This window comes from Grampus griseus, assembly GCF_964374135.1.
Source record: "Grampus griseus genome assembly, chromosome: 9".
Taxonomy (NCBI): domain Eukaryota; kingdom Metazoa; phylum Chordata; class Mammalia; order Artiodactyla; family Delphinidae; genus Grampus; species Grampus griseus.
Window position 1 is genome coordinate 13,466,778 of NC_139003.1, and position 16,479 is coordinate 13,483,256.

The 16,479-nt window shown below is 41.4% G+C and overlaps 1 protein-coding gene across 2 annotated transcripts in view; it reads left to right on the forward strand.

Moving 5' to 3' along the window:
• The first annotated feature begins 790 nt into the window (after positions 1-790).
• MKRN1 (makorin ring finger protein 1) overlaps positions 791-16,479 on the forward strand; it is a 28,833-nt gene continuing 13,144 nt past the window's right edge. For both annotated transcript variants that reach the window (XM_082662181.1, XM_082662182.1), the window contains exons 1-2: positions 791-1,159; positions 8,550-8,678. In XM_082662181.1, the coding sequence (XP_082518307.1) occupies positions 981-1,159; positions 8,550-8,678 (308 nt within the window). In that variant the 5' untranslated portion in view covers positions 791-980. The remainder of the gene's footprint in view (positions 1,160-8,549; positions 8,679-16,479) is intronic.

The window sequence follows — 16,479 nt, forward strand, 5'->3', positions numbered from 1 at the left end:
TAGGATTAAATACTTTTTAATGTTCTTAGTTTTAGAAATAACTCTTAGAAGCTGGGATATTTCAGACAGCTTTTGTTATTCAATATCTATTAAGTTAAAACTGTAGTGTGAAGCACAGTGGACTCTCATTTAATTTTCATAATCGTCTCTGGGGTAGGGAGTTATTTTAAAATTATTATTATTATTTTACAGATGGAAAGCAGGAGACTAAGAGGTAAGTTAACTTACTCAAAAACACATTGCTAGGAATGGGAGAAGCCTGGAGGTAATGGAGACAAGCTGACTGCAGAGCATTTGCTTAGCCACCATGCTATTCTCTTGGGTTGAGAGATCCCACCTCTGATGGGAAGAATAAGAGAGAACATTTATTAAGTGTTTAGTCTGCCAGGCAGTAAGCTCAGTGATTGCCACACATATATAAACCTCACCACAACCCAATGTGGTGGGGCCTACTCTCACCCCCATTTGAGAGATCAGGAGACTGAGGCTAGAGAGAATGTGTAACCAGCTCAAATTCGTACAGCTAGTAATTGGTAGAGCCAGGGAAGTCTGGATTCAAACCCAGGACCCCAATCCCACTCCGCCTCTCCACTGCATCAGCCTATGCTGGGACGCATTCCTCTAAGTCAGTGCCCTTGAAATGAAATGAGGACTTTGGTTCCCTGGATGTGGAGCCTGGGGGCAGTAGGTGGGGGGGTGGGCCTCACCTGGGGTAGCCCGCCCTCGCCCCGCCCCTCCAAGGCGGGGCTGCCTCGCCCACCAATCAGAGAGCCCTGGGGGCGGGCTGGGGGCGCTCGGGCTCCGGCCCGCAGTGCTAGCGGCGAGATCGCTCTGAGACGCGACGCGGGGCAGAGGGGAACGAGCGGGCGCCTCAGTGTCCTTCTCCACCCCTCGCCTTGCCGCCTTCTCCTCCCCGCAGCCGGACCGGAATTATGTGATCCCGGAAGTTCCGGCGCCATTGCTGTGTGGGATAAACAGTAATGGCGGAGGCTGCAGCTCCCGGAACAACAGCCACAACATCAGGAGCACGAGCGGCAGCGGCGGCAGCGGCCTCCCCCACCCCTACCCCCACAGTCACCTCCCCGTCCCTGGGGGCGGGGGGCGGGGGAGGCGGCAGCGACGGCAGCAGCGGCGGCTGGACTAAACAGGTCACCTGCAGGTGAGACGCAGCGCGGCCGGCGCCGGGCGCGGGGAGGGGACCGAGACCCCGGAGGAAGGGGCGGGCGACCGGCCGGAGGTGGGAGGGGAGCCGGCGTTTCGTAGCCGCCGCCGACGGTGCTGCTGCTGCTGCCGCCGCCGCCGGCGTTCCTGTCCCCGCGGCCGCCGCGGCCTCGCCGCCCGCGCTGCGTCAACCCCCGCCGGCCGCCGAGGCTCGGGCGCGCGCGGCCTCGTTGCGGAGCCGCCGCACCGCCCGCAGTCTCCCCGCACCCGGCGGAGCGCGCAGCGCGCACGGGGAGAGGTAGGATGACTCCTCCCTCCTTCTTATTGTCGCCGGATCCCCCAGCCCCTGCCTCCAGCTAGCCGTTTCGAGAAGGAGGTTGGCGGTGTCTCCTGGAGCCAGCCGCCTCCCCGCGACCCTGCCTGGCCGGGGAGCGGCGCCGCGGGCCCCGGCGAGGGGGCTTGGCTGCCGGGCCCCGCGCCGTGTCATCCGTTTGTAAAGTCTTCTCGGGTCTCTCGGCCCCCGCCCCACCTGGAGCAGGAGCTTTGGTTATTTCTTCTTTGTATGTTTATCGAGGTTGGCGGTTGTGAGCTTTGTCTTAGAACCGAGTGCCGGGCCGGGGTCGTCTCCTCCGCCTTAAATTTGACGGGTTGCCGTTCCCGTGCCCCGGCTAAAGGTATCTCTTGGAAATCCACGCATCTTACTTAAGGGAGTCGAGGAGCTCGTCGCTCCCAAAGGAGAGAGATTTTGTTTTGGTTTGGGATGTCGGATGAAAATATTTGGAAAAAAAATAAGTGATTAGTGGAGGACGGTTATACTGACGTGTGCACGCCTGTAAAAAATTATCGAGCTGTACGTTTAAGATTAGGGCATTTAATTGGATGTTGTACTTGGATTTTTAAAAAGTGATCAGTAAGCGCCTAGAAGCTTTTGTTTTTCAATCGGTTGAAAAAATCAGTTGAAACGCCGGTTTTCACTTAGGTGGGGTAATTTAATTTATATGTAAATGTTTGAAAATATTCTTAATATACAAAACTCACTTCCCTGGTATTAACAGCGAGAGTGAAGCGTTCTCAGTGCTTAACATGATACATTTAAGGCATGAATGATAAGTTTAATTAAGTTTATTTTCAATAACGGGATGTAGAAAGCATAAAAGCCGTTTGAGGTAGCTTCTTTTATTAGTGATCTGTAGATCCTTAGAATACTTGTGCAGTATCCCAAAGAATGAGAATTAAAAAATTCCTATTAATGGAACCAATTATTTGACTCTGTTACTTCTCTTTTATCTACGATGTTACAGTTGATATGTATGTGCTAGTTGACTCTTTTAAAAATAAAGGGACTAGGGGCTTCCCTGGTGGCGCAGTGGTTGGGAGTCTGCCTGCCGATGCAGGGGACACGGGTTCGTGCCCCGGTCCGGGAAGATCCCACATGCCGCGGAGCGACTAGGCCCGTGAGCCATGGCCGCTGAGCCTGCGCGTCGGGAGCCTGTGCTCTGCAACGGGAGAGGCCACAGCAGTGAGAGGCCAGCGTACCGCAAAAAAACAAAAAAATAAAAAATATAAAAATAAAGGGAGTAGTGTAACCTTTTACATTCCTGAATTTTCTAGCCATTCATCCTGCAGTTCCAATCTATCTATACACAGACTAATCTTCCTTTAATATGTGGGTTCTTTAAGAACTCTATTCAGTGCCTTGATTTTACACAGACTGTGATCTCAATATAGTTTAGCCTTGAATACCCATCACTAACTTGACATTACTATATATTACTTGTCTCATTATTATCCTGTTGCGTCTGTATCTGAGCTCAACTCATTTCTGCCCAGAATGCGTTATCACTTCTACACTTTACTTTCCCCTCTGTTAGGCACTTTTCCCTGATCCACTTCCCCTTTTCTACTTCCTCACCAGTGTCACCAGAATTCAGAACAGCTCACCAGACTAATCATTCCTTTTTGTCTACCTTTAGGATCTTTGAGTTTCTGAAAGATCCCAGATCGATCCTGGACCAGTGGGAGTTCCTTGCCCATGAACCAATAGATTTATATATTTAAGAAATTTACGTAGCTGAGTAATATTTCTAAGAAGCATTATGTATCAGATACAGGCTTAGATATGCTATTGTTTTTGTTTTTCATATGAAGCTGTTTATAGCTTTTGCTTTGAGACAGTTATCCAAAAAAGCACAGGCTAGTTGATAAGTCTTGGGTTTTAATATTTGATATTGTTTTCAGTTGTTCTAAGTAGTAACACGATCTCCTGTTAAAAAATCTTTCTTCCTTTTGAATAGGGGAATACCAAATATGATATCTTCATTTATTTATTGTAAGCTTTGAGCTTTCAGGGGCCCTGTTTTGTTTATCATTGTATCTGTAGGGCTTTACTCAGTGCCTGGTATACTCAGTAAATGCTTAAATTGATCTTGATAAATCCACACCTAAAATTACCCACTTTGACATGTGCTTGTGAGATTCCTCTGCTTTCGTTAAGAAGTGGACGACCCTTGTAAATCAGCAAAGACAAAGGACTTAATAGAACATGTGTATATCTTTCTGGGACTACCTCATTCAGTTATTCAGTAAATAAGCATTAGTGCTTACAACGAGAGACATAGAGCTAGATGTTGAAGGAAATGCAGAAATGCACTGTATTATAAATATTTTCATTGTGTTTGATAGCAAAATCTCCTTTGAAGAGAATTCCAGATAGTGTTCTAGTTTGTGCCTCTTCCGCCCTTTATATCTGGGAATTTGACTAAGGCTGTTTTCTTCACCAAGGGTATAATCCTCTTAGCTGTTTGGATGTTATAAATTTGTTTTTGGTTGCTCAGAATCATCTGTATTTTCTTGTTGGTTAGTAATTGTCTAAATATTTCTCTTGAAATTCTGTCATTGTGTTTATCTTCGCGGCCTTTAAGGAAAACCTAGGTATACTTTTCCCAAGGAACTGTGTTATGCTGCCCCCACCAGGCCATTTTGATATCTTTTATTAGAATTTAGTGCTGTGAACTAGAAATGCTATTGCTTCTTCTAGTTTTCTTGAGTGTTGGGGGTTAAAACAACAAAGTCATAACTTGCAAGTTGTAATTTTGAACTTAGACAATGTTTTATCAGAGTGCTTCTACAATGGTAGACGAGTGTATTGAAATAATACACAAAAACCAAGTGTTTTTTCATTTTGATTTTTCAAAAACTTTAAGTGTAGTGTAAAAATGAAGGGAGTTTTTCCGGAAAGTCTTTATCCAAGTGCTGTGATATCCACAATAAAATTTATTGCCTTCAGACTTTAGTGTTTTTTGAAGGGATGCCATTGAAAAAGCTATTCAGCCCAGGGAAAGAGAAATTAATTTGCTACTGGCACTGTGATTCCCCATGACACCTAGTGTCTTCTACAGTTTTTACTGAACACATATCTAAGTATTATGTGTACAGGTACTATAGAAGATAAAAAGCAGAATAAACTATAGTTCTTAAACACCAGGAATTTACAATCTAGTTTGAGAAATAGGGTGCATGTACTTATCAAGAATTAAGTAACAGTAAACAGTGTCACAGCAGATTAAGTGATTAAGTGCCAAATTAATTAATATTCTGTAAATCCCCAGACAGGTTGTTATGACGCCTAGAAGTACTTTGAGGGTATTGGGTGGTTCTCTTACACCCTCACAAGCTACTGTTGGGGTTTCTTATATATATCTTGGTAACCATGCTTACGTTTCCAAGAGGTACAACAGTCGGGGATTCTAGTCAGTTGTATTTGTCTTTATTACTGGACAATGTCTGATTGGAGTCATAGAATCTTCAAGGTGGAAGGAACCATAGAAATCATATGGCCCAGCCTTTAACTGAAGGCAAGCTCAGCCTGGACACTGGCATTAAGGTGAATTTGGATGATGACTTTTTGGTGGTGGCATTTAAAAAAGAAAATGGGGAGAAATTCTTGGGAGAGTTGCCTTTCTTCTTCTTTAGGTTATAACTTACACTATCATGTCATAATCTCTTAGACATGGATTGGCAAGAAGGGATTTCACTGTGAGGACTGTTTATACCAACAGTGTTAATATCACTGCGAGACAACAGGCAAGTAAAACAAACCAGAAACCCAGACCATATGTACCAAACAACCATGTAAAATAATGCTTAGTATTTGGCAGTAACTAATTAGGGCTTGTATTCTAGTGTTTCTGTTGGTTCTGCGGTATCAGGTGATTTGTGTCTGCTTGAATTCCTTTGGTGATGCTAGTTCTGGACCTCAGGAGCTTATTTCATTGCTGGATAGTTCTAGTTCTCAGTCCTTACGCTGAGCCAGGTTTATGATGTAGCTTCCCACATGTATTGACTTTGCCAGGAATAGTGCTGCAAAAGGCTATTCCTTTGTCTTCTGGCCAAACTACTCCAGTTACTTAAAATCTTCTTATGGCATGACATCTAGGTCTCTTGCTTTTCTTATCCGATTCGTTAGTGTGTACCTCTTACAGTGTGTGGTCGGAAACAAATGTAGTCAAGGCAGAGAAGAGATGTGGAAGGGGAGATGGGGAAATGAACTCAGTGCCAGCAAAGACACTATGCAGCTGCTACTGCACACATGGAGGGGTTTTTTTGGTTTTTTTTTAAGTTCTTAAATCTGAAAGAGTGGTGAAACTAAGACAAAATAGCTTTACTGAGGGTCACAAAGCTGGAATTTAAACAGTCTTCCCAGTTCTTAAACTGTGTGCTTTTTATTACTACCTGGATCCAAACAGTTGACTGCTGCTGCAGCCCGATTGTATTAACTGTTCTGGTGCCTGCATCCACTGCTGGCTCTTAAAACTTGGAATCAACTGAAGTCCCTAGACGTAAATGTAATCAGCTGGCCCAGACACGTCACCTGGAAGAAGGCAGTTTAATGTAGTGTTTTAAAATTTAAATTTAATTCTGACATGTCCTTGTTTCAGATCTTTCAGTGGTTTCTTACTGCTTTAAGATAACTTGACTTAAAAGGCCCTGCAGAATCTGTTTCCCTAGCCTTCCAGCCTGTCCTCCCCTCTGTTCTCTCCATTCTTGGTCATTGCTGTATTATGCTCTTGGTCAAAAGGTGCCAACAGGCCATGCTACACTGTCTTGGGCCAGTGACTCGGAGTTTTACTCTTTCATTTTGGATTCTCGAGAACAGTTTTTACTATCATGGATGTCAGAAAGTAATAGTGGTGTGAGGTGTTGCACAAGTGTTGAGGAAGAGCATCCTGCTGGACATTGAAATGCAGGTGTCAGGGAGCTGAACTCCTTGGAGCGACGGCTCTGCAATCTCCAGGGGCAGGTATTTTATCAAGCCTTAAAACTGTATCAGTATGTGCACCTTTGACTTCAAACTGACCCCAAAGAATATTGAAGGTATAGACAGCTTTGTCTTGTGTTGAGAATTGTGAAAGTTCCCACTGGGGATGGGACAGTAAGCAACTGTATTCAAACAGTGAGACTGTTTGAAATGAATAAGCAATTACCAACTGTGGATACTTTTTTTGTGTGTGTGTGGATACTTTTATAGATACTTTGAAGCATGATTATACTAGTGGTGATTACAATGAAATTATTGACTTGTTGGGTTGTTGGGTTTTTTTTAAGTATTAATCTGTTCATTTATACAGTCAAAAAATACCTATTGGCGCAAGTGGTTTAACTCAAATTTGTGTTATGTGGTGCTCAGACAGCTTCAAAGCTTGCAGAAAGTTGCCCTGTAGTTGAGCAAAAGTTCAGACCTAGTTAGATTAAGTTAAACCTGATAATAGTTGAAATTAGGTTAATTATAGTTAGAATTTGACTTCCTACTACTATATTCTTATGTTTTGTTACGGACTGAAACCCTAGGGTAGTTCAGGATCTTCTTGATAATTATAGCTGTTCCACCAAGATGTTAACATTTTTTCTTTCTGTGTCACATAGAAGGTATACATGCCAGTCATTTTTTTAAAATTAATTAATTTATTTATTTTTGGCTGCGTTTGGTCCTCGTTGCTGCTCGCGGGCTCTCAGGCCACTTCCTGTTGCGGTGAGCTGGCCTCTAATTGCACTGGCTTCTCTTGTTGTGGAGCACGGGCACCAGGAGCGTGGGCTTCAGTAGTTGTGGCACGCAGGCTCAGTAGTTGTGGCTCTCAGGGCTCCAGAGCGCAGGCTCAGCAGTTGTGGCTCACAGGCCTAGTTGCTCTGTGGCATGTGGGATCCTCCGGGACCAGGGCTCGAACTTGTGTCCCCCACATTGGCAGGCGGATTCCCAACCACTGCGCCACCAGGGAAGCCCCATGCCAGTAATTTGAATAGAACCTTTCACATTTCAATTTGGGGCAGGCTTCTTCAAGGCTCCTTTAGGTAAATATGAGTCTCTTTTCTATATATCCTTCAATCCAGTGGACAAGTAGAGTGCACTTAATGCTATTTTACCTTCCTTCTCTAGATAATTGACACACCCAGGAGGTAGGCACTTTTTCCTTACTCTGGATCAGCTGTACATAGATGCATATTCGGGGCAGTTAATGGTCTGCCAACATGAAATTTTCATAACTCTACTCAAGAGAAAGAGACCAAAGTCAGTGATGGGAGGGAGGATGCAACGGGTGGTGATAGTTCTACCCACTTTACAAGATCAGGATTATCTACAAAAAAAATAAAGCCCCTTATCACTTCCCTGATCCACCTAGTTACTTACAGATTGCTGCTTGGCCCCCCGCCCCATTTCCAGTTTAGTTGGTCTGAGGTGAGGTCTCAGAAGTTGCACTTGTAGCAAATTCCCAGGTCCTCTTAGAAACTGAGTCATTCTCTGATACTTGGTTTTTGGAAACTGCTAGTTAGGTACACATGTTCTCCTTCAGAGCAAGAGTCTGCTAAATGAAGGACAGAAAGTGATTTCCCTTTGCCTCTACCTTTGCAACAAATTTTACTTGTATTTTCACATGTGGCTTTTAAAGAATTAAAATGGTTTCTCAAAGAATTGAAACATATACAGTAGTCTGACCCGTTCAGGTTTACGTTGTTTCTTGCTTATCTTTGATTTTTTTGCAGATAGAGCTGCCATTATGGCTGAAGTTAGTGGAAAACAAGAAGCTACCTCTGTAGGACTGTAAAATGAGAGCAGTAGTCAGACTTAACACGTAGAGACAAGATTAATGATGACCTCAAAGTTTAAATTGGTGTCTGTATCTATAGGCAACCTTCCTGTAGTACCATCATGGATACTTTTATGGTCATACAGTCTAGTTCTACTTTCTTTGTGTTCATTTCTCGTGTTTGTGTAGATAGACTATAACAGTAGAATAAAGTACTAGTATATAGTGCTCCTGTGTTATTAGAATATATTGGTCATGAATTCTTTGAGTACTGACTTATAAACCAACTTGTGGTTCTTTGTCTCACAGGTATTTCATGCATGGGGTTTGTAAGGAAGGAGATAACTGTCGATACTCACATGACCTCTCTGACAGTCCATATGGTGTAGTGTGCAAGTATTTTCAGCGAGGGTACTGTATTTACGGAGACCGCTGCAGGTAAGAATTTGTTTCCAATTCAGTTTTGTTCAGGGGTGGATGGAGAGGTTGGCAGAAAAAAATGAGAGGAAAATACATAATTCCAACAACTTTGTAAATAACAGATTTAAAATAGTCCTTTTTTTTTTTTTGCCATGCCTCGCAGCTTGCAGGATCTTAGTTCCCCAACCGGCGATTGAACCCGGGTCATGGCGGTGAACGCACCAAGTCCTAACCACTGGATGGCCAGCAAATTCCCTAAAATAGTACTTTAAAAAGTGCTCATTAGAAATGTTAGCACACTGACATCTCTCTCTTGGAGGGAATGTATTACATTTAAAAAATGAGTTTATAATACAGTCCTAAATTTAAATAGTGCCTGAGGAGCAACTTCGGCAAACCTAGGAATAGGGTGTGGTGAAGGCCTGTTTGTTAATGGCATCTCCTCTTAAAGACCAAGAATAAGGTTCATATTTGACCAATTGGGACTAGTTTCAGTTCTCTATTAGTATGAATTATGGAGAGAAAATGAGATCATAGGCATTTGGAACAGTGTATTAGGTTACTAGTTAAGAGGGCTTCTCATTCCAACTAAACTTTCATAAACCACTTGAGCTCGCAAGACTAAATTTTAAGCCAAGATTTACAGAAAATGCTTCAGAACAGTCTCTAGTATCTATCTCAGAATGTGGAAAATCAAGAGGGATTAGTTATTAAGTAATCTCTATAATCATTCATTAATTGGTATCATAATCCTGTTAAATTGCAATTCAGCAGTAGTGGGTTCTGTGGGTTCTGCTAGCAATTGGGTAGAGCTTTTCTTCTCTTTTTCTTTTTGGCCATACTGCGCGGCATGTGGGATCTTAGTTCCCTGACCAGGGAACAAACCCGTATCCCCTGCAGTGGAAGTGCTGAGACCTAACCCTGGACCACCAGGGAAGTCCCAGTTAGAGCTTTTCTTTATCTTCTCAGTTTAGAAAATATCTAAGTGTATTAGTTATCTATTGATGTTAAACAAGTTACCCTGAAATTCAGCAGCTTGAAAATGGTAAGCATTTACTATCTCATAGTTTCTGGAGTCTGGAATCTTGGCGTGGCTTAGCTGAGTGGGTGGTTCTAGCTTGGAGCCTCTCAAGAGATTGCAGCCAAGATTTCAGCCAGGGCTGCCATCATCTGAAGTCTCAGTGGGGGCCGGAAGACCACTTGGAAGGTGGCTCACTCACACATCTGTTGGTGGGAGGCCTTAGTTCCTCGCCTCGTGGACATTTCCCTAGGGCTGCTTTAGTGTCCTCACACTAACTTGTCCCCAGAGTAAGTGATTCAAGAGAGACAGCAAGGACGAAGCCACAATACCTTTTTATGATCTAGTCTCAGAAGTCACACACTGTCACTTCCACTATATTCTGTTTATTACAAGCGAGTCACTAAGTCCAGCCCACTTTCAAGGGGAAAGAAATTGGCCTCCACCTGTTGAAGGGGGGAGGACTGTTAAAGAATTTTGGGCATATTTTATTTTATATTTTTTAAGGTTTTTTAAAAAATTTATTTAAAAATTTCTTTTTGGCTGTGTTGGGTCTTCGTTGCTGTGCAGGCTTTCTCTAGTTGCAGTGAGCGGGGGCTACTCTTTATTGCGGTGTGCTGGCTTCTCATTATGGTGGCTTCTCTTGTTGTGGAGCACGGGCTCTAGGCACGTGGGCTTCAGTAGTTGTGGCGTGACGGCTCAGTAGTTATGACTTGTGGGCTCTAGAGCGCAGGCTCAGTAGTTGTGACACACAGGCTTAGTTGTTCCGCAGCATGTGAGATCTTCCTGGACCAGGGCTCTAACCCGTGTCCCCTGCATTGGCAGGCGTATTCTTAACCACTGCGCCACCAGGGAAGTCCCAGGCATATTTTAAATGATCACACTAGGTAAGATATTTTGACAGTGTCATAGCCAATTTTAGCATCCTATTATCAGAAAAGAATTGTGTCAGCTATTGGGTTCAAATGCTTAGAGTTCAAAAGACTAAGAAATTATTGACGGGTGGGATATTGATGTTAGGCTATCTCACATCTGTTTTACTTAGGAAATCTAGTAAGGGTAGAGAAGAAATACAAGATTCTTTCCATGTGACTGTAGGAAGCCTCCCAGAAATGGAACCCCTGGTACCTGAGTTTAGTGGTCATTTTGCTCTCTGCTGATTTTTTTCATTGCAATATTGCTAGAAGGAAAAAACTGATACGACACTCCTCAAAAAAAAACCCAAAAGTAAAAAACCCAGATATGTCTTTTGTAGTCAGTCACAATATTAAAAAGGGCAATAGGTGTTAGAAGTCCATCCCACTGTGAATGAGCGATTCTTTGTAGTAGGATGGTCTCCGCAGGATTTAAAAAAAAAAAATCTTTATTGGAGTATAATTGCTTCACAATACTGTGTTAGTTTCTGTTGCATAACAAAGAGAATCAGCCATATGTATACACATGTCCCCATATCCCCTCCCTCTTAGCCTCCCTCCCATCCTCCCTATCCCACCCCTCTAGGTTATCGCAAAGCACCAAGCAGATCTCTGTGCTATGCTGCTGCTTCCCACCAGCCAACTATTTTACATTTGGTGGTGTATATATGTCCATGCTACTCTCACTTTGCCCCAACTTTGCCCTCCCACCCTATCCATGTCCTCAAGTCCATTTTCTATGTCTACCTCTTTATTTCTGTCCTGCAACTAGGTTCATTAGTACCTTTTTTTTTTTTTTTAGATTCCATATATATGCGTTAGCATACGGTATTTGTTTTTCTCTTTCTGACTTAACTTCACTCTGTATGACACACTCTAGGTCCATCCACCTCACTACAAATAACTCAGTTTTTTTTTTTACGGCTGAGTAATATTCCACTGTATATATGTGCCACATCTTCTTTATCCATTCATCTGTTGGTGGACCGTTAGGTTGGTTCCATGTCCTGGCTATTGTAAATAGAGCTGCAATGAACATTGTGGTACATGTCTCTTCTTCAATTATCGTTTTCTCAGGGTATATGCCCAGTAGTGGGATTGCTGGGTCATATGGTAGTTCCAGTTTTAGTTTTTTAAGGAACTTCCATACTGTTCTCCTTGGTGGTTGTATCAATTTACATTCCCACCAATAGTGCAGGAGGGTTCCCTTTTCACCACACCCTTTCCAGCATTTATTGTTTCTAGAGTTTTTTTTTTTTTCCCCCTAGATTTTTTGATGATGGCCATTCTGACTGGTGTGAGGTGATACCTCATGGTAGTTTTGATTTGCATTTCTCTAATAATTAGTGATGTTGAGCATCTTTTCATGTGTCTCTTGGACATCTGTACGTCTTCCTTGGTGAAATGTCTATTTAGGTCTTCCGCCCATTTTTAAACTGGATTGTTTGTTTTTTGATATTGAGCTGTTTGTATATTTTGGAGATTAATCCTTTGTCTGTTGTTTCATTTGCAAATATTTTCTCCCATTCTGAGGGTTGTCTTTTTGTCTTGTTTATGGTTTCCTTTGCTGTGCAAAGCTTTTAAGTTTAAGACCCATTTGTTTATTTTTGGTTTTATTTCCCGAACTCTAGGAGGTGGGTCAAAAAAGATCTTGCTGTGGTTTATGTCAAAGAGTGTTTTTCCTATGTTTTCCTTTAAGAGTTTTATAGTGTCTGGTCTTATATTAAGTCTTTAATCCATTTGTAGTTTATTTTTGTGTATGGTGTTAGGTAGTGTTCTAATTTCATTCGTTCACATGTAGCTGTCCGGTTTTCCCAGCACCACTTATTGAAGAGGCCGTCTTTTCTCCATTCTATGTTCTTGCCTCCTTTATTGTAAATTAGGTGCCCATGTGTGTGTGGGTTTATCTCTGGGCATTCTATCTTGTACCATTGATCTATATTTCTGTTTTTGTGCCAGTACCATACTGTCTTGATTACTGTAGCTTTGTGGTATAGTTTGAAGTCAGGGAGCCTTATTCCTCCAGCTCCATTTTTCTTTCTCAAGATTGCTTTGGCTAGTATAGTCATTTTCCATACGTGTTTGTGTTTCCATATGAATTGTAAAATTTTTTGTTCTAATTCTGTGAAGAATGCCATTGGTAGTTTGATAGGGATTGCATTGAATCTGTAGATTGCTTTGGCTAGTATAGTCATTTTCACAATATTGATTCTTCCAATGCAAGAACATGGTATATTTCTCCATCTCTTTCTGTCATCTTTGATTTCTTTCATCAGTATTTTATAGTTTTCTGAGTACAAGTCTTTCACCTCCTTAGGCAGGTTTATTCCTAGGTATTTTATTCTTTTTGTTGCAGTGGTAAATGGGAGTGTTTCCTTAATTTCTCTTTCTGATTTTTCATTGTTGGTGTATAGGAATGCCAGAGATTTCTGTGTGTTAATTTTGTATCCTGCAACCTTACCAAATTCATTGATTAGTTCTAGTAGTTTTCTGGTGGCATCTTTAGGATTCTCTATGTATAGTATCATGTCATCAGCAAACAGTGACAGTTTTATTTCTTTTCCAATTTGTATTCCTTTTATTTCTTTTTCTTCAATTGCTATGGCTAGGACTTCCAAAACTATGTTGAATAAGAATGGCGAGAGTGGACATCCTTGTCTTGTTCCTGATCTTAGTGGAAATGCTTTCAGTTTTTCACCATTGAGTATGATGCTTGCTGTGGGTTTGTCATATGTGTCTTTTATTATGTTGAGGTAGGTTCCCTCTTTGCCCATTTTCTGGAGAGTTTTTATCATAAATGGGTGTTGAATTTTGTCAAAAGCTTTTTCTGCATCTATTGAGATGATTATATGGTTTTTATTCCTTAATTTGTTAATGTGATGTATCACATTGATTAATTTGCATATATTGAAGAATCCTTGCATCCCTGGGATAAATCCCACTTGTTCATAGTGTATGATCCTTTTAATGTGTTGTTGGATTCTGTTTTCTAGTATTTTCTTCAGGATTTTTGCATCTGTGTTCATCAGTGATATTGGTCTATAATTTTCTTTTTTTGTGATATCTTTTTCTGGTTTTGGTATCAGCATGATGGTGGCTTCGTAGAAGGAATTTGGGAGTGTTTCTCCCTTTGCAGTTTTTTTGGAAGAGTTTGAGAAGGATCTCTACATGTTTGATAGAATTCGCCTGTGAGGCCGTCTGGTCCTGGACTTTTGTTTGTTAGAAGATTTTAAGTTAGTTTCAGTTTCATTACTTGTGATAGTTCTCTTTATCTTTTCTAATTCTTCCTGGGTCAGTCTTGGAAAATTGTACCTTTCCAAGAATTTGTCCATTTCTTCATGGTTGTCCTTTTTATTGGCATGTAGTTGTTTGTAGTATTCGCTTATAATCCTTTGTATTTCTGCAGTGTCAGTTGTGATTTCTCCTTTTTCATTTCTAATTTTATTGATTTGCGTCCTCTCCCTTTTCTTTTTGATGAGTCTGGCAAAGGTTTTTCAATTTTGTTTATCTTCTCAAAGAACCAACTCTTAGTTTTATTGATCTTTACTACTGTTTTCTTCATTTCTATTTCATTTATTTCTGCTCTGATCTTTATGATTTCTTTCCTTCTACTGACTTTGGGTTTTCTTTGTTCTTCTTTGTCTAGTTGTTTTAAGTGTAGGGTTAGATTGTTTATTTGAGATTTTTCTTGTTTTTTTGAGGTGAGATTGAATTGCTATAAATTTCCCTCTTAGAACTGCTTTTGCTGTGTCCCATAGGTTTTGGGTCGTGGTGTTTTCGTTATCATTTGTTTCTATGTATTTTTTAATTTCTTTGATTTCTTCAGTGATCTCTTGGTTATTTAGTAGTGCACTGTTTAGCCTCCATGTTTTTTTGGTTTTTTATTTTTTGTGGTACGCGGGCCTCTCACTGTTGTGGCCTCTCCCGTTGTGGAGCACAGGCTCCGGACATGCAGGCCCAGCAGCCATGGCTCACGGGCCCAGCCGCTCCATGGCACGTGGGATCTTCCCGGATTGAGGCACGAACCTGTGTCCCCTGCATCGGCAGGTGGACTCTCAACCACTGCGCCACCAGGGAAGCCCGCCTCCATGTATTTTTGTTTTTTACAGTTTTTTTCTTGTAATTGATTTCCAGTCTCATAGCGTTGTGGTCAGAAAAGATGCTTGATATGATTTCAGTTTTCTTAAATTTTCCGAGGCTTGATTTGTGACCCAAGATGTGATTCATCCTGGAGAATGTTCCATGTGCACTTGAGAAGAAAGTATATTCTGCCACTTTTGGGTGGATAAATATCAATTAGATCTGCCTGGTCTGTTGTGTCATTTAAAGCTTGTGTTTCCTTATTTATTTTCTGTTTGGATTATCTGTCCATTGGTGTAAGTGGGGTGCTAAAGTCCCCTACTATTACTGTGTTACTTTCGATTTCTTTCATGGTTGTTAGCATTTGCCTTATGTATTGAGGTGCTCCTATGTTGGGTGCATAAACATTTATAATTGTTACATCTTCTTGGATTGATCCTTTGATCATTATGTGGTGTCCCTCCTTATCTCTTGTAACAGTCTTTATTTTAAAGTCTGTTTTATCTGATACAAGTATTGCTACTCCAGCTTTCTTTTGATTTCCATTTGCATGGAATATCTTTTTCCATCCCTTCACTTTCAGTCTGTACGTGTCCCTAGGTCTGAAGTGGGTCTCTTGTAGACAGCATATATATGGATCTTGTTTTTGTATCCATTCAGCCAGTCTGTGTTTTGGTTGGGGCATTTAATCCATTCACATTCAAGGATATTATTGATATGTATGTTCCTATTACCATTTTCTTAATCATTTTGGGTTTGTTTTTGTGGGTCTTTTTCTTCTCTTGTGTTTCCCGCTTAGAGAAGTTTCTTTAGCATTTGTTGTAAAGCTGGTTTGGTGGTGCTGAATTCTTTTAGCTTTTGCTTTTCTGAAAAGCTTTTGACTTCTCCATCAAATCTGAATGAGATCCTTGCTGGTTAGAGTTATCTTGGTTGTAGGTTTTTCTCTTTCATCACTTTAAGTATATCCTGCCCCTCCCTTTTGGCCTGAAGAGTTCCCGCTGAAAAATCAGCTGATAACCTTATGGGGATTCCTTTGTATGTTATTTTTTGTTTTCCCTTGCTGCTTTTAATATTTTTTTCTTTGAATTTAATTTTTGTTAGTTTGATTAATATGTGTCTTGGTGTGTTCTTCCTAGGATTTGTCCTGTATGGGACTCTCTGTGCTTCCTGGACTTGGGTGACTATTTCCTTTCCCATGTTAGGGAACTTTTCAACTATAATCTCTTCAAATATTTTCTCAGACCCGTTCTCTTTCTCTTCTTCTTTTGGGACCCCTATAATTCGAATGTTGGTGCTTTTAGTGTTGTCCCAGAGGTCTCTGAGATTGTCTTCAATTCTTTTCATTCTTTTTTCTTTATTCTGCTCCTCGGAAGTTATTTCTACCATTTTGTCTTCCAGCTCACTTATTCGTTCTTCCGCCTCAGTTATCTGTTACTGATTCCTTTTAGTGTATTTTTCATTTCATTTATTGTGTTGTTCATCTCTGTTTTGTTCTTCTAGATCTTTGTTAAACATTTCTTGTATTTTCTCAATCTGTGCCGCCATTCTGTTTCCGAGATTCTGGATCATCTTTGCTATCATTACTCTGAATTCTTTTTCAGGTAGATTGCCTATTTCCTCTTCATTTATTTGGTCCTGTACGTTTTTACCTTGCTTCTTCATCTGTGATATATTTTTTTGCTCTCTCTCTCTCTCTCCCCCTCTCTCCTTTTTTTTTTTTTTTTTTTTTTTGAGTGGGATTATGTTCCTGTCTTACTGGTTGTTTGGCCTGAGGCTTCCAACACTGGGGTTTGTAGGCTATTGGGTA